Source organism: Colias croceus, chromosome 22, assembly GCF_905220415.1.
Source record: "Colias croceus chromosome 22, ilColCroc2.1".
Classification (NCBI taxonomy): Eukaryota; Metazoa; Arthropoda; class Insecta; order Lepidoptera; family Pieridae; genus Colias; species Colias croceus.
Genome location: NC_059558.1, coordinates 8,561,488 through 8,586,000, shown reverse-complemented (window position 1 = coordinate 8,586,000; position 24,513 = coordinate 8,561,488). Strand labels below are relative to the sequence as shown.

At 30.9% G+C, this 24,513-nt stretch overlaps 2 protein-coding genes across 2 annotated transcripts in view; both read left to right on the top strand.

Moving 5' to 3' along the window:
* The window catches only part of LOC123701819, a 143,732-nt gene continuing 119,219 nt past the window's right edge, over positions 1-24,513 (top strand). The window contains exon 1 of the mRNA XM_045649385.1: positions 1-130. The gene's annotated coding sequence lies outside the window, so the exon portion shown is untranslated. The remainder of the gene's footprint in view (positions 131-24,513) is intronic.
* Positions 19,847-20,686, top strand: LOC123702001 (hybrid signal transduction histidine kinase M-like). The gene has a single exon (XM_045649632.1). It carries the CDS (start codon positions 19,847-19,849, stop codon positions 20,684-20,686), a length of 840 nt encoding a protein of 279 aa, XP_045505588.1.

Genomic DNA, 24,513 nt, shown 5'->3' with positions numbered 1-24,513 from the left:
GCCGGGGACGAACGTGTATCCGCGCGCGAATCATCCGAATCGTCGTAACCGCACGTGTGCTATGTAAGAGTCGTTTTTAAACGTTTCCTTTTTGCTATATAAGTGAGTGAATTTTGGAGAGGTTCAGAAGGTAAGCGTTATTGTTACATTTACACAGAAAACTTATATTGATATTTTTGTATCGTACTGGGCGTTATCTGACAAATCCTTTTTTAATATGTGACTTAAAGAATCAGGTCCTATTTCCATATTCATGATGCTGTCACGCGTGCGGCTCGGAGCCGCCGCACCGACGGTTTTCATGCAGGAAAACATCGTATATATTAAAATATCTCACGTTTTCATTACAGAAAAGGTATTGGAAAATTCAAATTCAAATTGTACTGTTTACATAAAGTATTACTATTCTTGCTCTACATTTTATTAATTTTGTAATTCCCTTTTTGTTTATGTTTTATTCTTTCTTTTGTCTTAACATTAACATTTTTTCTGTTTTGTTTTAGCGTCAGAAGTTAATCATAAGAAGTGTTACATTGTCCATCCCACGTGGCGTCTGCGAAGGCAATTATTATCACTTAGTTCACAACAAAGACGTAGTACTGCGCAGTTATGAGCTAATGAACTTGCCATTGGTACAAAGTTTCATTAGTTGCTTCGAGTAAATTATGTTGGAGAATAACAATAATAAAGCAAAGTACTAAGCCTGAATAATAATAAATAAATGGGATGTTGTTTAATTGAGACTGAAAATGAAATCATTCTCTTGGATGTTAACGTTTTCATAATCTGATTAATGTCATATTTTGTGTCTATTTTTATATCTTCACTTTTCTAAATTACAAGAAGAAAAACTAATTTCACAAATTAAATATTTTATACGAATATAGTTATGCAAGGAAAACAATTCTCTTCGTAATATTTCTGGAACCCGGCTGCCTATTTCTGATATTATCGCCAACATTTATGAAAAAATGTTCCAACCTCGATACCCTTGCCTTTATTATCAATACTTACGATGTAATCAGAAACACAGCTGCCTTACATTATGATCATTTGGAGTTTTTACCATTTGTATTTTGAATACCTTACTACTTACCTTCTTTACTACAAATAATTTGACTCTATTTCTGCACACTGCATATATCTGTCCTAGTTTTATTAAGAAAAAATATTCCAGAAATATAATGTGCTCTACAAATAAAAAAAAATACCTTGGAATTAATACGTAAAACACCATAACGAATATTCCAAGAAGAAGCAATTATCTACAATCTACATTGTATCTACTCCCACACGATATTACTTAGTCGGTAATACACCGAAACTTTTGGAAGCACCTTAGTTCCAACGTGAGATTACTTCGAAGGTGGTTTGGATTTAGTTCAGAATTGGACCCAATTTTGCATCCCACATTGTCCAAGTTAATCGATATAAGATTAGATGTTAGAAACAGTATTGACAAACTTAAAGCGGAACAGTATAAACAGTATTGAAAGTGGATCAATAATATTATACCTAAACTATAGTCGAGCCAATTTAATAGGCAACATTTGACGTCTATCAATTTTATCTTACCTGCTTAAAAATATCGATTAAAGTGAATTAATCGATACGGATTTGAAACATTTGTCAATCGAATTTATTAATTTATGATGATTTTTATTCACAAGTAATCAATGCATTCGATTCTAGATGTCAGATTTCGATTTTTAGAGTAACGTCTCTGGTATTTAAAAAGAAAAAAGGTTTATTGACACAAAATTGTAGCGACGTCAGTTCTTCAATTCAGAAATTATTTATTATGTTTAGTATGGTTTATCAGTAAAATGAAATCTTAAAATTACTTGTATCGGTCATTATTATTATAAATATGTACTTAACCATAATTGAAAAAAGTTAAGCAAATGTGCAGTTCTAACAAAACGAAATATCATGTTATTCTATGTCGTCGTTACTAGGTTACGTTGTTGAATTTTGTTGAACTGTCAAATGTTGCCTATTATAATGGCTCTACTATAATAAATGTATGCCAAGGCGTTTTGTCCATACAAATTGCTACTATGCTTGAAAATTCTACATGGTTTATAACAAGGGTTTATAAATTCAATAAAATTTTAAAAAGAATGATATCTGGTATATTCGTAACTTCCTTGATAAAAGAAAAATAGTTTGGAAAATCCAAAAGTGCACGCCTCATAATCTCATCCTTTACAATAAAATTGATTATTTATAAAGAGTACACTATAAATATAAAAAAGAAATAAAATAAAACAGTTGGAAAAGTAAAGAAAGCGGTACCGTAATAATTGAGCTATTTTTCTTGTGGCCCCACCTAGATGTGAAACTGCGCAGGTTTAAGGGACTGACTACCAACTTATTTTTTTAAACCTTGGCTTATAGTATAAAGAATCGAGTTTATAATGGTGAATTTTGAGTACACTATAAATATAAAAAAAAGTCGATATTTTTTTTGTTTATTTAATAACAATAAAACCACATCGAATCAGACCCTGAAAAATGAAAGGGTTCTATTCCTGAGCATACTCAATCGTAAGAGAAAAAAAAGACTCGATTAGTAAAGTATTTCGGTCGCTATCGTGTTAACAAGAAAATCCTCCGCACATACAGACACACGGACGTCCAAGACAGAACTTTTTTAAACTGTTTTTTAACTAGTTTAAATAACAAAAATGACATCAAAAATATCATGAATGTTAAAAATAGTGTTTTTTCTTAATATGTGTGTGTATGTATTATCTTACAAGTGCAATGTATGATACATAAAGACATTTTAAGTTTGAAAAATCAGATGTTTTGCGCGAAGTGACAGTAGTACCCACCTCAACGCTTCGCTTATGAGGCGTGCAATAGTATAAATGTGTTATTAAAACAGTTGAACTTCATTATAAATATTGTTTTGTTTATTATTTAAAGAAAGAGAGGAATTCGCAAAGAAATTAGCTGTCAAAAGTTTGGCCTACGCGTCATTCATCATGTAAATCGGACGTTCTTCATGTTTTACTTTTCTTATTGTTCTTTTTTAAGACTCTGTTTTTGTTTATAAGCAGCTGAAAAATATTTAATGCGAAGCAAATAAATCTTAGGTTATTTTGTGGTTTAGACAAATAATTATTTTACGTAATGTTTTATGAGACAACCGCAAATTAATGTTGTTATGACACGATTGATGAAGACTAAGAAATTTTGATTAAAAATAAATAAGTAACAAAACCTACAAACAAACTAAAAATACAAACACAGTAGTTAAGATCAATAAATTGAGAAATACAACAAGCTTAACCATTTCCGTAAACCAGAATTATATGATAAATATAAAGCTGTATTAAAACTTTTTCAATTAATTGAGCACTAATGGGAAAAATTTGTTTTGTGAAAAGTTCTTTGATGCGGAAGTGGCTTTAAAAGCTTTGGGTGTTTTTGGGAAAATTTACTTTTTGGCTCAAGCTATATTATCTTAATTAATTAATACATTTTAACTCACACATTGGGTTATAATATTATATACATATTATAGAGTTTTGTCTCTACATAATCACATACTTCTACTTTTATATAAATTTTGATGTTTTTAAACTAGTAAGTTTGTTTTTTGAACGCACTAATAAAAGTTAGTATCTCGAAATGAATCGAAATGAAGAAAAATCATTCTAGTGTTTTACCAAGTAACGAGCAATAGCAATAGGACGGAATATCAATGAAAAAGGTTGTAGCAATTGCTTAGCTTAAATCATAATCCTTTTAGAACAACTAACAAGTTGCTTGGATCCGCTAGTAATGCATAAATTTACATTTTACTACATAATTTCCTGTGTTACAATTTTGTTAAGCCGTACCGGTGATAATAAGTAAGCCCAGTTTCAAGGTTGTAATTATTTAAAAAGGCTCAAATAGACACCTATATTTAAAGTAAAACTCTGTTTCTGTATGCGGTCCCCAATTCCTTGTAATGGGATCTTTAATACGGTAACTTGGAAGAAGTTTAGCGAGTCTTTGTTCGTTTATTGCTTTTCGAGAAAAAATTTATTCATGACGTCGAGATTTCTTAAGTTTCGACATTATTCGCCGAATAATTTGAATTGCAGAGGATGAAAGACATTTCTGTCTTTAACGGCATTTAATTAATAAAGTATAAATAACTAATTTAAATGTATGGAATACCTTATAATATAATAACGTTGCGTGCAGGAAGAACTATGCAAAAAATACAGTATGTGTTCCATTTTCTATGATATAGGGTTTCTTTATAGAATTAAGACGCCTACATTTATAAACGTTCAATGCTACACGAAACTAACTAGTTGTGAAAGAATAATTTCCATACATTAATATAAGGGCCTTATATTTTTTACATTATTTACATCACTTCTCCGACGGCTAAAAGAATGCATCTTAATAAATATAACACTTTCTAGAACAATTATGTTAAGTACAAAATATGACTCTACCCTCCTTGGAATATGCAGAAAATATAGCAAATATATATTTGAAAAAATTAAAACACTATAAAAAAAATCATCCGCCTACTTCATCTTACCGCCTAGGCACGCCGCCCGAGATCCCGCCCAAGCAAACAAATTTCTTCGTCGATTGCTTTTTATAAAATATAGCATTAAATACTAAAATCAAGAATAAGATGAATATCAGAAACTATGTTATAGTTAGTATATCGGAAGTAGGTATATTGGTGAGGCGATGGCGCGAGAATTCCGAAGTTCATCGCGTGTTTCCGGTATAATTAGCTAGTGTTGGAAGGTTTCACTGAATGTCGACTCATCGTTTTCTTAGAAAGTAGTTAATATAGCCTTCTTGTTTCTATTGTAAAATTATCAAGGCTGTCTGTATCATATAAAGAAATACATATTTCAATGTCAATGCGAATTAAAATTAAATGGCTTCGTAGACATGGGCCCAAGCATGGGCCATTCGTTCTTCTATTGTTTTCTTTGTTTATCTTAATATATATAAATCTCGTGTCACAATGTTTGTCCTCAATGGACTCCTAAACCACTTAAGCGATTATAATAAAATTCGCACACAATGTGCAGTTCGATCCAACTTGAGATATAGGATAGTTTAAATCTCAATTCGTTTTAGAGAAAGCGGGCGAAGCCGCGGGCGGTAAGCTAGTACTACTATATAGCGTAAGAATTTTATATGTGGAAGAGTGGAGAGAAAATAGATTTTCGTGAGAAATTAACGTGTTCAAATAAAAAAAATACGGTCTACGCAATCTAGTGAAAATTTAGTTACAAAATTTTGTGAGAGATATTTAATCGATTTTAATTTATAGATTACAAAATAAAAGACAGATGGAGCGTTGCCGAACTAAACCGAATAATTTATCGTCATTTTCAATAAAGCTATGTGTGCTGTCATTTCACCGCTGCACTGTACGTACACGGTGCTTCTGTGTGCGTGTAATGTTGCAAGATATAGAAAAATTTCCCAAATTTTTCCCCGACTACGGAAAAAAGAGGGTTATGTTTTTCGAGTTTATGTATGTATGTATAATATTTCTTTGACACGCCCTGCAGTATAAACCGTTGGACCGATTTTGAGTGATGAGGTTTCATTGCAATGATCTGAATTATTATGTTAGTGGCGGTAGTGACGTAGGCTATATACATAAATGAGAAGTCAAGTTTTAATTTTTATTTAAATTCTTTTATTACATAAAGTACCTGCCTACTAAAGTTATATATGGACAAAATAATTGTATTCAATTTTTTATTAAATAAATTAAGTACATAAAAAAAGTTTCAATATTAACTATAATAATTATATTATTTTTTATTTTTCATAATATATGAATACGAAATACGAAGAGCGGAAGTTTTTAGTCGAGAATACGGGACATTTTATTTTCATCATATCCATCTTGGAGTTCACATAAATTAAATCGCTAGCGAAAACGACTATGACGTTTTTAAGCTTTATAAAAGTAACAAAATAATGTATTATGCTTATTAAAATAATCTAATAATGATCATGAACCTTTAGTGCACTATACAAATAATCACATTCACGATCGAAAAATCCAACAGCATTACCCTGAAGATCTTTTAACCATTTTACCGTTTTACCAATAAAAATGGCAAATTCATTTTCAAAATACTGGCAACATACGTTGAAGTTTTGTATTCCTTCATATCTGTAAAATTATTATTCGTATTAAAGAAATAAATCAGCCAAATAATCTACAGAAAACCTGTGAAACGATGTTTTATCTTTTTTTTTGTTTTCGGGAACAAATTTTACAGCATTTTATTATCACAAGACGGCATTTTTTTACTAAAATTGCAAACCCTTTTTGACGTATTGCATGACACTATATGCGCTATAGCAATGGTGCAGCGACGTATTTGTTTTTGATTTCGTATTTTCTTTGACAAGGGCGACGGGCGGTTGTCATGCTCCATCTGTACTTTATTTTGTAATCTAAGTAGGTACATATCTATTTTACCAAAGATTACAAATATTGTAAATTCGCTAAACTTCAATCTCTGTAGTTTAACTGTAAACTATCACAAAAGATTGGTTCCCTTGCAGCTTATAAAATGATCTCTTTATTATGAGGGCTCTAAATAAACTTACAAATTGGGGCTCTCAATAAACTGTTCGCAATAATATATTCCTCCTTGTGACTGAATCTCAGTCAGCTAAAAGTGAGCACAAAATTTGTCCTTCGGGCAACAAGCGTGAGCCGTTCAACAAAATATGTTCCTGATATTTTATCTGTTTGACAGTGACATGTTAGGGTCCGCTTGCAGCCAAATCGGTTTCCGCTACGTATAGGTCTACCAGAATCTGATGGCATATTTATATTTAAGAAATAAAAGATTTTCATGTGGCAACTTATTTGACAACTATCAAATTGGTTGTCAAATTATTTGTCTTTTTTGCAGTTGATAAATAATTTTTAGGATTTTGTCTAAAAAATCTTCGAAAATGTCGAAAAAGCCGCTGTGATCACAAGCAAGAGGTGTTGTTTATAATGTGTATAGAAAAATATTTGATGAAGAAGGGTCAAACACATCACAATTTTCAATTTAGAAGATTTTATTGGTAAATTGGACTTACCCGCTTTGATACTTTTAATTAAAAAATATTATATGTAGGTAACTATAATATTGTTTGTTGATTGGAATATAATTTTATGAAAACTTATTACAGGAGTTTCCAATACGGCTATTCGTCAAGTCCAAGATGTCCAAGTCAATTTTATAATGTGTGTATCTGTTAATACTTACGAAAATAAACATAGTTTTATTTTACTTTTATTTTATTTTTAAAAAAATTATAAGCAGTCTAGTTTTCTATCGATATAACATCGATATTTTCACATGGCATAATGATAATGAACATACAAATATAGGTATGTGTAAATAATAATATGTATTACCTGTGTAAAAGTAATATGTATATTATACATGTAAGTATGTACCTACATAATATTAAGTGGATATCTCATTATTAAGTACAGTATTGTCCACTTATGTAATGTGACTAATGATATAAACTAAAAAATAAGCAGTATCAAGATCGTTCAGTCCATTTTCCCTAGGGTTGCACACTCAAAATTTTGATTTCCCTAATTGCCATCAGATTCTGGTTTACCTATATCATATTATATTCTGTAATGGAATTATTATGACGAATTAAATTTCGAAAATAAGTGAGAAGGAACATGAACAAAATAAGAGTAGCCGACGTTCCCAAAAACGAGGAAGGTTTGGAGCGAATTTTCAAACGACTTCAAAAAGGGGGAGGTTTTTAATTGGACTGTATTTTTTGCCAATGTTATCTCAGAAGTTTCAGCTGGCTTAACCGATTTTGATGTTTATTTTTTACTTGAAAGCCTTCATGTGGTCGCATTTCAAATTTAAAGATATGTTACCTACAATTTGTAAGCTGTATAGATTTTTGTTAAAAAAAATGTGTGCGTGTACTAGTGTACCTACACACGTAAGAAGTGAAATCTCTTTATGAAATTATTTTTAAAAAAATAATTTACTATATGCAACTTTACAGAAATACGTCGAATCACGCGTGGTAGGGATAAGAAAAAGATTGCGCGTATCGGAAGAATGTCACGCGTAACGAAAAAATGTTACACTAAATTTTTTTCCAACCCCGATAAAAAAGTTTCACTTCAAAAGATGGCGCGTAACGGAAAAATGTCACGCGTAACAAAAAAATGTTACACTCAATTTTTTTCCAACCCCGATAAAGAAGTTTCACTTCAATAGTTTATTATTTTACCGAGCGTTACAGTTTTGATTCGAAATAAGTATCACATTAGTTAATGAAAATAATATGTCCTACTTATCCTTAATGCATTTTCATTTATTAACCTTATCTTATTTATTGCACAAAACCGCCCACGACTCATTCAGATAACCTAAAATGTTACAAGTTTATTGAAAAGCTCTACAGAATTAAAATACTAACTTAAATATAGGTTATAGGTAGGTACATAACATTTTTTTAAATACAAACACAGAATTTAAAGAACAATTATAAATATCTTTAAAATCCTGAATTCTGAAACAAAAATTCTCTTTCTTTATTTTGAAAAGTGACAATCATCTAAGTGAATTTGACTTGAAAAATAGGCGTTTAAACAGAAAAATGTGTCCGTCGTTTGGAGCAATAAGTCGATGCCGTGGGGAATAGAACTTCAGTGATTTGCTTTCAAATAATGTATTAAATTGACTGCTGGATATCCGCAGAACGTTAATGTATTCAATATAAAAACGTTTTATTAGTTTAACATAAGTATTGTAGGTACGTGTTATCCATTAGGTAATTTTTGTTTTGTTTCCATTAAAACTTTTGTATGGTCAATACCGAGCGGCCCGATCGGGCCACGACACAATAGATTTTCTATTGTGTCTGTGATTCCGGGGGCTGAGGGCATTGTTAAACAATTACGAACATTACTTATAAGCTATAGGTAGATAATGTTGACTGTTGAGGTAAGTACTTTATAATGAAATCCTATAATATAAATACCTACTAAGACAAAATAGAAAAAAACAACTTTAATGCAAGCTTTTATTGTGCTTTGATCTACCAATTTTGAGTTAATGGCCCATAATGTCAAATCGTCGCAATGTCAAATTTTGGCTTATATCACCTTCGTTGACCTTAGTAAAAAATTTCGATTACATAATACCTATTGTATTATATGTAAAGAAGTTTCCAATATATCGTATAAATTAAGTCAGTATTACATTATTTTCTAGATAAGTTTGCATTACCTATACTGTTTTATTAACACAATTTTATCGGCTACGACTGCCGGAGAGACTTTTGGAATGGAGTGAATGGGCGGCTTTTCAATTACTTTTTATCTCTATAATTTAACTTAGTATTCCCTTTTATTATTATGTTTTTTGCTATTGAAGGAATTTAGAATTTTTATACATTGGTATAATTTTTAAAGATTTAGAAGATTTATATAGCGCCCATATTTTCATTAGTAGATAAGTATAGTTTGATAATACAAAAGTGTTTGTCTCTAACTCTAAGTATATACCTATTCTCCAGTTGAATTGCTCCGATTGTTGTTAAGAATAGCCAAAAGGCACGTTACGACCAATAAGAGTAAAGTATGACTGAAAATAATTCAGATAACGCGAGAAAAACTGCGCCTTTCTCTTCTTTAGTTTATTGACTATGCGATCGAAGGCACATGCATAGTTAGTATCTAGGTTTATATTAATAAAAATTGTATTTATTAGACACCCATTTCTATTTACCGTTCGTTTATTAGTCCCATATTTAGATACGTATTAAACGCAATACACATAAAAAAATGTTGTGTGGTTTTATGAAACCACGGTAAAAGTGAAACTTTTTTTCACACTATAGACAATTAACTAAAAATTATCATATTTGTACGATAATAATTATCGTTCGTATCGTGCGTCACGCGACATGCGCTACATAGAACAAAAAGTTTGAGACGATGTAATAAAAGTTTCACTTTAATAACGTTCATGATTCATCATACTTAGAGCTTTATAGATAGAGACAACGGATATCCACTAGACAATTGTTCCAAAAACATCATTATAAATTCTCTTTGTAGCTAAACCTATCCTGATTTAATATTTTAGTTGTAAAGCATACTGATTAAATTGCCAACGTGATGTCTGGCGTATAATCCGGGCAGTTCACGTATAATCCGACCAATTTGACCGGTCTCACCCGGAGGCGAGGTAAAGAAGGTAAATTGAAAAGTCAATGAAATAACCACAGACTAATAAAAGTATTTTAATGGTTTGGAAACTACTGAACTATATTATAGGACCGCTGTTACGCCGGGCTGACATGTAGAACGGTATAAAATGGTAATTTATCATACAAACCATTTGATTTATGGTCTGGTATGACATAATTATGCAAAAGATTTTTCTGTTCCAAAACCTCATAATATAAATTTTTGCCCTATTTGTTTCTATGATTATGAAATTTTTCTATTAATAATGAAAGTAATTGCAAATTCAGAAAATATTAAATTAATTTCTTTATTGAAATTCTTCTTAAAAAGCTTCCTTTTTGGGTTAATAATAGACTGATAGACCATAATAACTTAATTTTACACACAATTTCGTACGAAATTGCGAAATGAAATCAGATATACTTCAGAGTATAGGCATGGTTATTATTATCATGATTGGGTCGTTGTTTGACCGTAAAAACTTCAATAAATTACTGACAGCTGACAGGTAAGTAATAGAAAAGTGTATTCAATTGCAAAAAAGAAAACACAATATACCTACGTAACATAAAATAATACCTAGTAAAAAATTATTGAAAATTAAGTATAGCCAGACCTAAAAACAAATAATAAAAATTCATAGTGCCAACAGAAAATAAGGCATAAAAATAATGTAAAAATACACAAAAACACACATACACAGCGTTGATATTACAAACAAACAATTTACCTCATACTTAAGTGTATGTTAAACTTGAAGTCGGGGAGTATTTACCCTCCCCCCCTCCTTGCACCCTCCCCCCTTTCCCGCGGGACGATCCGATTCACAGCTAGTTCATGCTTTTATGTGGCGCGTGAAGTTTTATGGAAGGGAAATACGGTTAAAATAATGTAAGTATATAAATAAACCGTAACGTTTGAGATTTAAATCCATGTTTCGATCTCTTTCCGGCGTTTGGGGCTTACTATGATAATAATATAGAAATAGGTATGTCAATAGATAGATCATAGACTGTTGAGAAAGGACGAAGGAAATCAACTACCAGAAGCATAATTAATTGCATATTATCCTTGAAAATGTACATTTATATATATTTAATGTTATTAATGACATTGAAAAGGAAATAAATCGGTTTAACTTTGTTTTTAACTCGCGTGTCATACAGTAATGATGTCCTATCCTACTCGATACGCCGAACTTTAAAACAGTCATTATACTTTTACACGCCATCCAACACGTCGATATAACATATACTTATTAATCATACCAGAATCACAGATAATCTAACACTATACAATTTGATTTATGAATAAATGAAAAAGGATTAAAAAAACAATCGCGTGACGGAAATTACAGTTTTCCGTTGGAGTTGTAACACGAGAAATGTTATTAATTTAGTATTTGATGTAGAATTGAATATGTAACACGGTTAAGGGATTTCGGTTGAGCGAAATTAAGGTGAGAAAATAATTAGGCGGGAACACAGGTACCTACGTGGAAATTATAATAATTGTCTGTGGAGACGATGTACGTCTATAGTATGATATTATCTCTGGTTACGTAGATACTAAATTATATTATGGCGGGAAATGAATGTTATAGACCGTAGACTGTGTGCTAATTTGATTTGTTACAGGAAATGGTGCGGGTCTTTCAATTTAGTAGAGAAAGATTGCAATTAGGATTCAATGACTCTGATTGTACTATTATTTCAATACAATACAAAAAAAAAAGATTATTATCTTAATAATGTTATTTCTATTTATTTTTATCTTAATAATGTTTATACATTTGTTTCAAAGTTTAGTAATAGACATTTCCCGTAGGTATAAATTTTAAATAATGTTCTGATTGGCACAGCGTATTTCCAACATACCAACACGATTATACATTGATATTGTGGATATTTAAAAATGACGTTAGTCAGTCCCTTCCCTTCTCTAAGACCATGTCAAGCCAGTTCAAATCCCACAAATAATTAATTTATTAACTGTCTGTCCCGGCTTCACCCGAGTATCACCATATCATTTACCCGGATTAGATCTACCCTATATGTGTTAATCCAGGTATCTATATGAATATGCTTCCCCAAATAACCGAAAGAAAAGAGGAATTTTAATAACCACTTTAAACCAATAAAAAAATGTGTCGAGTAAAATTTCGAACACTAAGAAAATCTTGTATGTAATGCTCTACAGACGTCCTAAATAAACTAAATGAAATAAAGAGTGCAGTGAAACTTTTCCACACATGTCGACAGACGACGAATATCCATTGTGAAGACAGTGAAGAATTCTTGAAGTTCAATGTTTTTTTACTTAGCTTTTAAGCTCTACCCGTGACTTCTTCCAAGTTTAACAAATAATTATTTTGCAGGGAATCCTTTTTATTTATTCGAATTAAAATTAAGTTTTGTAGCTCCTTATAACATTAATTTTTGTTCATTATAACGCGCTCAAAACGACTGTCCCTGTTGATTAGTCGTTTTCGAGAGAAAATTTAAAACTAGTTATTGTCTAGTCTTCTAATATTCGAATATAAAATATATTTCTATATAAATATTTAATTGTACAAACGCAGTTACACAAAATTACAAAGGGACACTTCAATTTAATTTATTTCTAAAGATTAATACGTGACTTCAGAACTGGTATTTGCAGAATCTGTTTTATTATCTTCAATAAAAGTGGAAGGGTAAACCTGATCCAAGAAAAGGTTGTAATAGCTTAAGCTTTTATCGAGGCTAAAAGCTTTTCTGTTTAATTACACCATGTTTTATATCCGTCGATATTAAAACACATTTGCTACTCGAACGTACAATTTTTAATTATGACCTAAAACGTAACTTGATAGTTTCTTTTTTGTGCAAATAAAAATTTGACACTATAAAGATAATAACCAAATAAAAAATAATATAGCAAAAAAAGTTTGGAAAATCCAAAAGTGCACGCCTCATAATCTCATCCTTTACTATAAAATTGATTATTTATAAAGGTGTATATAATATAAGTATGTAGATACACTTGTTCTCATGTGCCAATGCTCTTGTACTGTCTCAAGATCTTTCAAGGTGTCACTACTGTTAAATTAGATGGTAATTTAAATTGAAAATTAACAGGCTCGATAGAGCCTGGCGCCAAGTACCGTTCAACACATGTGCGTAGCACGTGTGCGCCAGCTCTTCGAGTCTCTATACCGTAATCAGAACGGTATTTTGAGGTTGTAAAATTTATTTTTTTCCCAAAAATTTTTTTTCACTCAAATATCAATTTATGTCAAAATATACACTTAAATAAAGTATATCCATCGTTACTGACCAATTTTTATAATATTTTTATAATAAACTCTATTTTTAATTAATATTATTTATTAGCTCAAACAGCTATAGTACCCCCGATTTTTAGATCTTGGCTTTTTTTCATGTAAAAAGCGGACGGGCACAGACACATCACATATAGCTGTTATCTCAGAAGTAGATAGGATACTACAGTTTAAAAAAATTTACGACGCGGCTTCCGCTTTTACACACGAGAGTGCGGTGTCTTTCATTTACATAAACTATAGGATCTGAATAGTAAATATATCCACCTTTGCATGCCAGCGCCCCCAGTGTCCTTTTTCATAGATCTGTGTCGGTATGTATGTTGTCGGTATTGTCATAGTTAAGGGGAAATTCATAATTAAGGGGAAATATATCTGTTGGCAGAACTGGAAATAGGGAGGGGTTTGAATATACGGTTGAGGTGAAATGAATATACCCGTGAATACTGCAAGACATATGTAAACAAACATGAAGGATTAATAAATATATCCTAATTATATGATTCTAAAGTTAGCCAACATCTAATAATTTTTGAATTTTTTTAAACAAAAAATCACTAAAAAAATATTTTTTTCAAAATTGCACATGAAAGTTTTTTTATTTTCTACATGTTCAATTTTATAAAATATTTTTTTTTTAATAATTATTTATTAATTATTATTTTTGTTTATTTAATAACAATTAAACCACATCGAATCAGACCCTGAAAAATGAAAGGGTTCTATTCCTGAGCATACTCAAGCGTAAGAGAAAAAAAAAGACTCGATTAGTAAAGTATTTCGGTCGCTATCGTGTTAACAAGAAAATCCTTCGCACATACAGACACACGGACGTCCAAGACAGAACTTTTTTAAACTGTTTTTTAACTAGTTTAAATAACAAAAATGACATCAAAAATATCATGAATGTTAAAAATAGTGTTTTTTCTTAATATGTGTGTGTATGTATTATCTTACAAGTGCAATGTATGATACATAAAGACATTTTAAGTTTGAAAAATCAGATGTTTTGCGCGAAGTGACAGTAGTACCCACCTCAACGCTTCGCTTATGAGGCGTGCAATAACCAAACCTATTCATGTCGCTGGTGATTTCCATATTTTTTTTACGAATCTATTTAAAATAAATATTATCTTTAACAGATCCGAATTACATAATAGATGCTGAATCGCCTCCAATTATGGTATAAAACGTAAAATATACAGACATAATAAACACGAGTCTAAAGGTAAAATTATGAAACATTTTTTAAGCTTGTTGGTAGACTGCAACGTTAATTAACAAAGTTGATGTAAGTCGGTGCAGCGTGTCGTTAGAAACAGACCGGGGTGTGGCTTTGCCACCAATTACTGAAGGTATTTTGCACCGAAATTAATTCTAATTAGCTATGTTTCCGTATACAAGTTGCAGGGCTTCGAATGCTGTTTGTTTTAATGTATTTTGAAGGATTTCAGTTGCTCTTAGTTACACAATTGTGTTAGGAGCGTTTTGTGTTTCGGGTAGGTGTGTCTGGCAAATTCAGTGTTGGTTTAATGAATTTTCCTAATTGCAATGGCGACAAAGGTTAAATATTAATATTAGAAAGAATTGTAATGGTGGATTTTTGGTGACCATTATGTTTCTTTTTAAAAACTTAGAGCGTCAATATCAGGTAACTTTGGGTTTTTTTTGCTTTGTTTTAGATATTGTAAAGGCTTTTAGGTCTATTCTTTTGTTAAATATACCACTAGCGAATAAAAAATAAACTGAAAAATCACATTTATTGAAGAGAAAAACGCTCGTGTGAGCGATAAAGATGTATAACTATAAATGCCCGATGTGCCACTTTGCCTCGATGGAAACTATCATCCTAAAGAGAATATCGATTTATTTAATCAATAATATCTGACCTTAATTGGAACCACGTTGACTATGAAAGCGATATATGATACGGGGCAATTTAAAAGAGTTTTTAGGTCATGTTTTTTTTTATTTCAATTTAATATCGTTAATCGTGGGTTAATTTATGGTGTTATCCAAATTATTTTTATATCAAATTATATTTGGCAAAGTAATCTAGTTGTACATCAAATTTCAATTAAATCTGTTTAGTAGTTTTTATGTGAAAGAACATTCTTTATGCCTTAAAAAGAAAAAACTAAAAAAAAAGTGGCGAATTAGTACCTAGAGCCAGGTAGAGCCGTTCTCGAGTTTGACGCATTTGGCGATTCATTTAAAAACGTATATGTTTTTGTCATTTTGACATTTGGAACACGATTGTAGAAATGACATTTTTCGCACATGGGCTTTTCGTTGGTGTACTAAGTTGGTGTATATGTGGAATATAGTTTAAAACAATGTGTATGGAATAATGGAATATTTTGCTTAAAAATATATATATATTTGATAATGACCAATACAATAATAATGAGTAGGTATATATGAGTAGGTAATAAGTACTGGGTTCATGGTAAAACTACGTAGTACGGTATTTTTTTCTGCTCAATCAGCGACTATCAAGTTCTATAAATATTTTTTTTATGTTATTATCATAACAATGGTGAGAAAAATAATATTAAAACAATCTTGAGTAATTATTTGGTTTTATTTTCGGATCCTACTTATGTAATTACGATTACGTAAAACTTTTAAGATTGAACACGATACTATTAAATAATGTATGATATATGAATATATTACGTCTACTTATATTTGTACATATTATTATGAATGATAATAATTCATCTGTTAATGTTTTCAAAGACGTCATCCGATAACGGAAAATCCGCAGCCTAAATAGTTTTTTTTTTGGTCGTTAGGTTCAGTATAATATTTCTATTTCTAATATATTCAAATAACTTTTTAAAGTGTTTCGCTGTCTTGAAAATAAGATAGACGTCATATAAGTAATCAAAAGCAGGTACGTTATTAACGATCCCATTATCTGTGAAACAAACAAGGAAAAAGTGTTTGGAAAAGTACACATTTTTTATATTATTGCGAATTTTGGTCATGGTGGTCAATCTGTATAGAGGTTAAACACAGATTATATATAAAGTACGTACACATATTCTAGCATTAAAAACACTCTGATTAAGAATCTGGGGGTTTACCATGATGTCTTAAAGCGGTGTTAAAATGTGATGGCGCTAGAGACCTATATAGAGCTCTGTCATTTTACTCCACTTTAGCCTTAAGACCCAGAAAGAACAACTATATATCTCATATTACCTGTTTTTTTTTTCATAATTACACCATATCAATAGAATAATTACGTAAATATAACCCTTCCAAATTAAATTACATCTCATCGATGTTCATAACGTCATAACCATATATGGCCATACAATGTATTTAATAGTCCGGTAATTATGTCACTCTGAAAGGCTGACAGGGATGAAGCGAAGGCTCTATTGTGTTCTACAATTTGTCTCCAATAATTACCTGTCCGATATTGTTTGAATTTACAAACAAAGTTGAGCGGACACTGAACTGGACATTACTGTTTTGTTATATAAAGACATTTTAAATGATGTGCCCTTTTGTGATAGGTAAATGGGATTTGTGTTTATGTATAAGGGATTATATGGTACACACGGTACATGTTATAAGCAATACTATGTTACTTTTGTTTATATGTTTTGGTAATGCACTGAATGATCTTGGGTTGTATTATGGTTTTTTGTTGATTTTTCGTGAGTTCGAGTACTAATGAATGAATACTTTTCGACGGATTTTAAGTATCTATAAAGGTTTTAATTTATTCATCTTGGCTGGATTTAACATGACTTTCACTGGTTGTCAGCATATTATTTAAGAGCTTCACTTCTTAAAGAGCAGTAATAAAAAAAAATACAATTACTTAGGTACTATATTCCCTAGCCTCACATGATCTTGCGAACAAGAAATGCTAGCTTCTTTTACTTATAACACAAGTAAAAGAAATACTTATACTAATACTAAACAGTATCAGTATGTAAGCCGAACCGATTTCGATGTAATTTCATGTGAAAAAAGCGTAAGATCCTATCTACTATGAATAAATATCAATCTATCGACAAACAAAAAATGAATAAAAAATATTTTTTAGGAGTATTTTAATAGTATTCAGCAAAACTAATAATTATTACTTTCAGAAATGATGACAGTTGATGTACATGAGTAGTTTTGCAGAATTAACCTATGAAATAATTTTAGATTTGTACTTATCATAAAAACTGTTCGCACTGATTTTTATTTAACGCAATATACTTATGGGTAAATGCGTTTAAACGAAAATCTAAGGTAGCAAACAAAAACAGGAAACTTCTCCCCTCTTTAGATGAAAAGGTACACGGAAAATCGTGAATTTGCGAAAAATCTTTAAAAGGTTCTATTGAATGTTACTCGCGTAGGTTAAAAAGCAATGTTCGGATTTTGACCTATATTCTGACATTAATTTAAAAGTCTTAGTTAAAAGTTAATATACATTGAGATAATAGTACAGAGTACTACGTGTGGAGGAGACACCACGAACAAAATCTGTAACACACACGAAAGCATATTTGATGCGTTCCACTTATATGGCTTATATGGCGTATGTTGAGCGGAACATAAGTGATGTAGGCGGTGTCGTCTCCATATGTATATCTCAATAGTTATATACGAACCGTTACTCTATTAGTACTATAATACAATATGGATTGCCATAGTTTTGATCAAAATAGTTTGGAATAACACTACTAACGCATTTCCTACATACACACAATATCGCTAAGAAATTAATGCTCTACATCCCCTTTTGTGGCACCTAAGGGTGCCTAAGGTATATTTAGGTACCTGATTTATTTAGATACTTTTGTGTTCATATTTGCCGCTACAACAAGCAAATCTCGCCTATTTGTGGATTTAATATTCATCGTAAAAAATATAGAGCGATTTTTACGACTAATGACATAATATTTGTATACCTGTTAATTACTAAATTAATATGTTTTATGACTTTGGTATCTATTTAACAGTTTCTAATAGTCCCAACTTCTAATCATTATTATGTATTAACTAATGACCTTTCAATAATTAGCTAATAACAACAAAATAAACAATGAACTAAGAAGGGTATTCTAGAAGCAATATTTGAACAGATAAAAAACGACTATAATATCTGTAGATTTTAAAATCGATACAAATTAATTCTCTACGCAAACAGAGTCAATGACCATATTTTTATCGAATTTTGTTTACGTCCACAGATTTTAAATGTTTATTGAAATGTTTCCGTTACGTCTAAGTCGTGCAGAATATAGATGACGTCATAGTCTATAAATATAAACAATAATATAGATCTTATGTCGCAGGTGATAGGGCTTAAGACTTAGACCAGATGGGGTCAAATGCAATAGTAGTTTGTGATACGCGTCAACTAACCCGTTCTGAAGGCCGTGTGTCAAAGATTAGGCAAGGTGCAGAGGTGGCACGATGTATAAAGTCAATTTACATAAATAAGTGTATGTTTAAAAAGTAAAAATAATTGAAATTAAAAAATAAAGTTTATGTTGTTAGTTTCAACAAAATAGCTTTTATTCTTAAATAAATAGTAATGACAAATCTTATTTTAACTTGCGTCTTTATTCGCATAGTACTTAAACTTCTTACTTAACTGGATGTTATGTAGGTACACCAAGGAAAATAAACTACAAGAAAATCATATCAAGGCTATTTTTAGTACCTAAATAGCACGCGTAGTAGCATTTGAATGCTATAAAAATAAAAATTTAATTCAAAATAAACTAAATATTAAAATCAATAAGCAATACTTTTACTGGCATTGGTGCATCAAATTACTAAATCAAAATAATATGGAGTATCTATATAAAAACTTTGTTGTAGAATATAGAATTACATTCTACCCCTTTTTATTTGTAACACGTGTATTTATCACATCATCCGTAAATTTAAACAAAATTATTGCAATATTATGTGTAAATACTTTAACAGTGGAAGATGTTATGGATTTTTCCTTTACGATGAAATGAAATCAATATAATTAAAGCCATTACTTACATATTCGTATTTCGTACCTGCAATTGACAAAAGGGTTTTTACGTGCGCCGGAGCAATTGTATTAATGACAACGTGACGTAATATCTCACTGAGTCACGAAGTCAAAAAACATGTCGCCTCTGCGGAATATTAATCAGGTCTTATTTATCAATAAGACTACCGGACATAATAAACAGTTGCTCGCCGGGACCCGTATTGCGCACACGCATATGACCCATCTTAAAACAAACATGTTAACGTGAAAATCGATGAAAATGATCGCCCAACTTATAGCCGTTGCTGTCGTTTCGAGCGTAGTACATACGCGACATGTGAATGAAGATTTCAGTGCGTACAAAGATGCAGTTGAACAATTCGCTGGAAACCATTATGGCCAAAGTGACTTAAACGCTTTTGGCCAACCCGAAGGTTATCAACAAATTCGTCATACAGATCATAGTCTTGTGGTTCCAAAAACCAATCTACATCGACCGAACAATGTCAAACAAGTGAACGGTGATAGTGCTTATATTATTAACGAGAGAAGTCAGCAGTTGAGACTAAATCCCGAGTCAAATCATAGGTTTGAGAGTAGAAATTCCGAACCAATTGAAAGTGGTGTAGTAGTGACACAAAATACAAGAGAACATTTAGGAAACAGTGAACCAGTGAGAGTTAAAACTGCAGTTCTAGGAAACGGTGTTCAAAACAATCACAATTTAAATGAAAATACACATAACCACGCAACTCAATTAAATAATGCACAAGGCCAAAGAACTACGACGCCTAATCAAAACAATAAGAATAGAACAGCATCACGTTCAAAACAACAAAATCACGTTAAAGCGTTAAACAACCAACATAATGTAGAGAATAATGTTGATCATGTACATCATGTAGAACCAGTTACAGAGAAGAAACTGTACACAAACTCTCCAACATCACCGACTCCTACTCAAGATAATAAAGAAGAAGATAATATGTGGATATGGAGTGACAAAGGTGAGACCACTCCAGGCACTGATTTAGAAGATAGAGCGGCTTTTTCTGGAGATGGCTGTCCTACTGGGAAAACGAAGATAAACGGGTCAGACATGTGCATTGAGAAACACTGAGATCTCGGATGTGTACTTTATATTATTACCTAAAGACTATCTAAGGACGTAATTTTAATTTATACACCATACCATTTTACTTATATTTTCGAAGCGAGCCGCACCAAGCGAGTTAAATTTTAGATAGCTTTTTGTAAATTTTATTGTTTTCCTTTATCATTCTAATGGTTTGATATTCATACTCATGTTCGGAGCAAGAACAAAAATCCATTCTTATTAATTTTACTTTCATTTATTAAACTAACGTCGTTTTATTCAACGGTGATAAAATTGTGTTATAAAGACTGTCTTTCATGAGATTACACTATTAATGTAATATTAATTTATCAACGACACCTTGCTTATGTTTATTTGAGATAAGTGCTTATATTATGTATTTAAATTAGGTATAAATGTCAATGTTAAATAAACAAAATTGTATAACTTTAGTAAGAAAAAACCTAGACAGGATGACGTAAAATTATATATTGATTTGAGTAGAACTATCCATACGAATATTAAATTTTTAGTAAGAAAATTGCATGGATTTGCTATTAACATAAAATCAATGATCTTTTTATTATGTCACTCTTTAATTATTATTTTAATTTTCTGTCTAGATTAACTTAATTAGGATAAGTTTCATTAATTTATCATTAGTTCTATGTTGGCAATTAATGATATTTTCCTGTACATGTCGTTATTTAGATTTCGAATCAATTTACCAATGCTTTATAATATTTACTTACTAGAGGTAATTAGACTGTATTGTTAACATTCTACTAATTTTTTAACGCTAATTATTATGGTCTAATTATTATTTTATTATTATAGTTCGTAGGCATAACTTTTCGTTGTGTACTTAATTTTATAGATTGAACTCATAAATTATTGTAAATATATTGCTTTTAAGTAAATGATTATAAAAGTTTTTAAATACTCTAAATAAAGTTTCTAATGAAAATTATGAATACGACAATGGCTTTTTTATACCTAATCAACATCAATATCAAATTGAACATGAGCTTCCTTAATTTTTTAGCCACTTTAAAAACTCGTGTTCATTCTTTAGCAAGACGAAGGCAATAGTGATTTTAATAATAACTATTTGATACATGAATTCAAGGTTTATAATGTACTAGCTTTCCACCCGCAGCTTCGCCCGCGCAGTCAAAGAAAAACCCGCATAGTTCCCGTTCCCGTGGGATTGCCGGGATAAAACCTATCCTGTTTCCCGGGGTAAAAAGTAGCCTATGTCCTTTCTCGGGTATCAAAATATCTCTATACCAAATTTCATGCAAATTGCTTCAGTAGTTAAGGCGTGATTGAGTAACAGACAGACAGACAGAGTTACTTTCGCATTTATAATATTAGTATGGATGTTTTGTTATAATATGTTTATGACGATAAGCAAAACTTAAAAGAAAATATAACATGAAGTGACTAGGTTATTAAATATGATTATTACGAAATATAGAGCATTTCCTTACCATAATAATAATATCTTCAATCGAGTACTTAGATCCTTAATTATATACCTGTAAGTTAGTTATTAATAAATAGATAGTTAGTAAATAAGGTAATGACATATGAGTAAATTCAATGAAAACTGAAGAAGTAACTACATTAACAAATAGCATAATGAATCATGATCCTTAAGAGTTATGTACGATATAGCTTATGTCTTTTTTGTCCATATTTTAGTTTTCTGTCGTAGAGTTTGTTAGAAATTTATCTATCTTATAGTAAAAACCTATTAAAAATGGCCGCTATGAACAGACCCAGGGCAGATAAAAATACAGATAAATTAACAATCTAAAGGGATAAACGACTAAAATATAAACCAGACTAACACCTTTATAGCTATGAAAAAGCTACATTACTGATTTCAATGTTTGTTCTTAAAAATAATTTATAAACGTTCAACTAACATAAATCAATTTAAAGCATATAATATGAATTACAATATACAACTCAATCACATTATGTTAGATATTAAAGCGTGTTATTATATTTGCTAGGTACTATATAAGGTCCTGTGCCTGTAAAAAAATTCTAGCTGGCTTAGTGATCCTGTGTGTGGCGCTGAGTGTAGTGCAAGGTCAGCACAATCCGAATTATGGTTCGAGGGACACTAACCTGAACCAGTGGGGACAACCGAAGGGCTGGCAGCATCACTCTCGCAGGCAACTCTTTCCAGGGAGATGCCCTAGGCCTGGTGATCCCCTATGCCAAATAGGCAACTGAAGTTTTAATGGAAATGTAAACCATGATCATGTATGTGTTTGGTGAATAAAATATTAAAATAAATACAGTTCTTTTTTGCTCCTCAATCTATACTAATATTATAAAGAGGAAAGGTTTGTATGTATTTATGTATGTATGGTTTTCACGCATAAACTACTGGATCAATTTGGATGAAATTTGGCACAGATAATCTTTAGACACTGAGAAAGAACATAGGCTACCTTTTATTGCGAAATATGTACCATGGGTGAAGCTGGGGCGGATTCGGACGGATACCTTTTATTGCGGATTAGGACGAGTCTTAACATAAATTGAATTTTCGCCTTAGTTGGTAATTTAAAAATGTTTGCTGGGATTAAAAGATTTCTATGCTATCAAATTAAATAAGTTATAGGTAAGAATAAAAATCTTTGAGGATTGTGTCGAAGGAAGAAAGAAGGACACGGGACCTTATTATAACCGCAAAAATAGAATAAAATGTCATCATCATCATATGTCATATTGTAATTGAGCTGTATACTGTTATTCATATTACATGCTCTTAATTGATTTATTTCAACGGTTTTTAAACGCGCTTTATTCAAGCGTGGAGGTGTGACGCCTCTACATGTATCAAGCAGCCATATTTCTTCACGCTGTATGTTTTATTAAAACTATGTTTCTTTCGATTCACTTGAGTTCATTTTATGGTAGTAGATGTACTTAATACAGCACAGGTAATTTTTGGGGCGAATTTATCGATCCGTCGGAGAGCTTTTTTTTTTAAAAAACATCAATGACATCCAGGTTTTGAATTCATAGAACTGCTATATGAAATACTCCACTTCTATTGGTAAGTAATATAATAATTATATAGTGTAGATCTATAAAAGTTAAATAATAATATACATAAGGGTTTATGGGGTAAAAACGGACGAGGACTAGCGGTTTATCGACTCAATGATATTACAAGCTTACATTAAAATAACAGTTTTTTTAATTATAAGCTGTTTATTTACAGATAGACCAGACTAGATAATTTTTGAAACAAAAAAAATCACAGTAGGATGAAACCCATTAGAAAAGGAGGGGAATATGATAAAAATAAAAGGAAAAATAAATTACGATCAATCCGAGTTCGGGAAGTGGGAGGGGGGAACTTTAAAGAGAAAAAAGGTTTCTCTCGATTTCCGACAAAACTACAAGTCCTACGGAAAAAAGTTCAATGCCAAAGTTGTAGGTAGTAGAAAGATCTACAACTTTTGTATTTACAATTTTTTCACATAACTATAAAATTTAGGTGAAAAATCCAAAAAAACAAATTTTTGGTTTTTTATTTTTATCTACTTCAAAATTTATTTTTTTTCTACGAAATTTGGTGGAAACTTACTTTATTATGTCCCAAATACACTGTAATTTATTTGATAGAAAATATTAATTTTTTCGCCTTATTTTGAATTAATACCAAAAAAACAACCTAATTTTCAATCGAAAAGTCACCCGTCAAAATATCAGCTTCTTTTCAAAAACTTGGAGAGCCTTTTGTTCATTGAAATTTCTACTTTCATATGGTGTAAAAAAATAAACATTACCAAAGTATTAATGTTCTCAGGAAACGCATA

Excerpts from the sequence above, each read along its gene's own strand:
- LOC123702001 (XM_045649632.1), top strand. The coding sequence starts at position 19,847 with ATGATCGCCCAACTTATAGCCGTTGCTGTCGTTTCGAGCGTAGTACAT.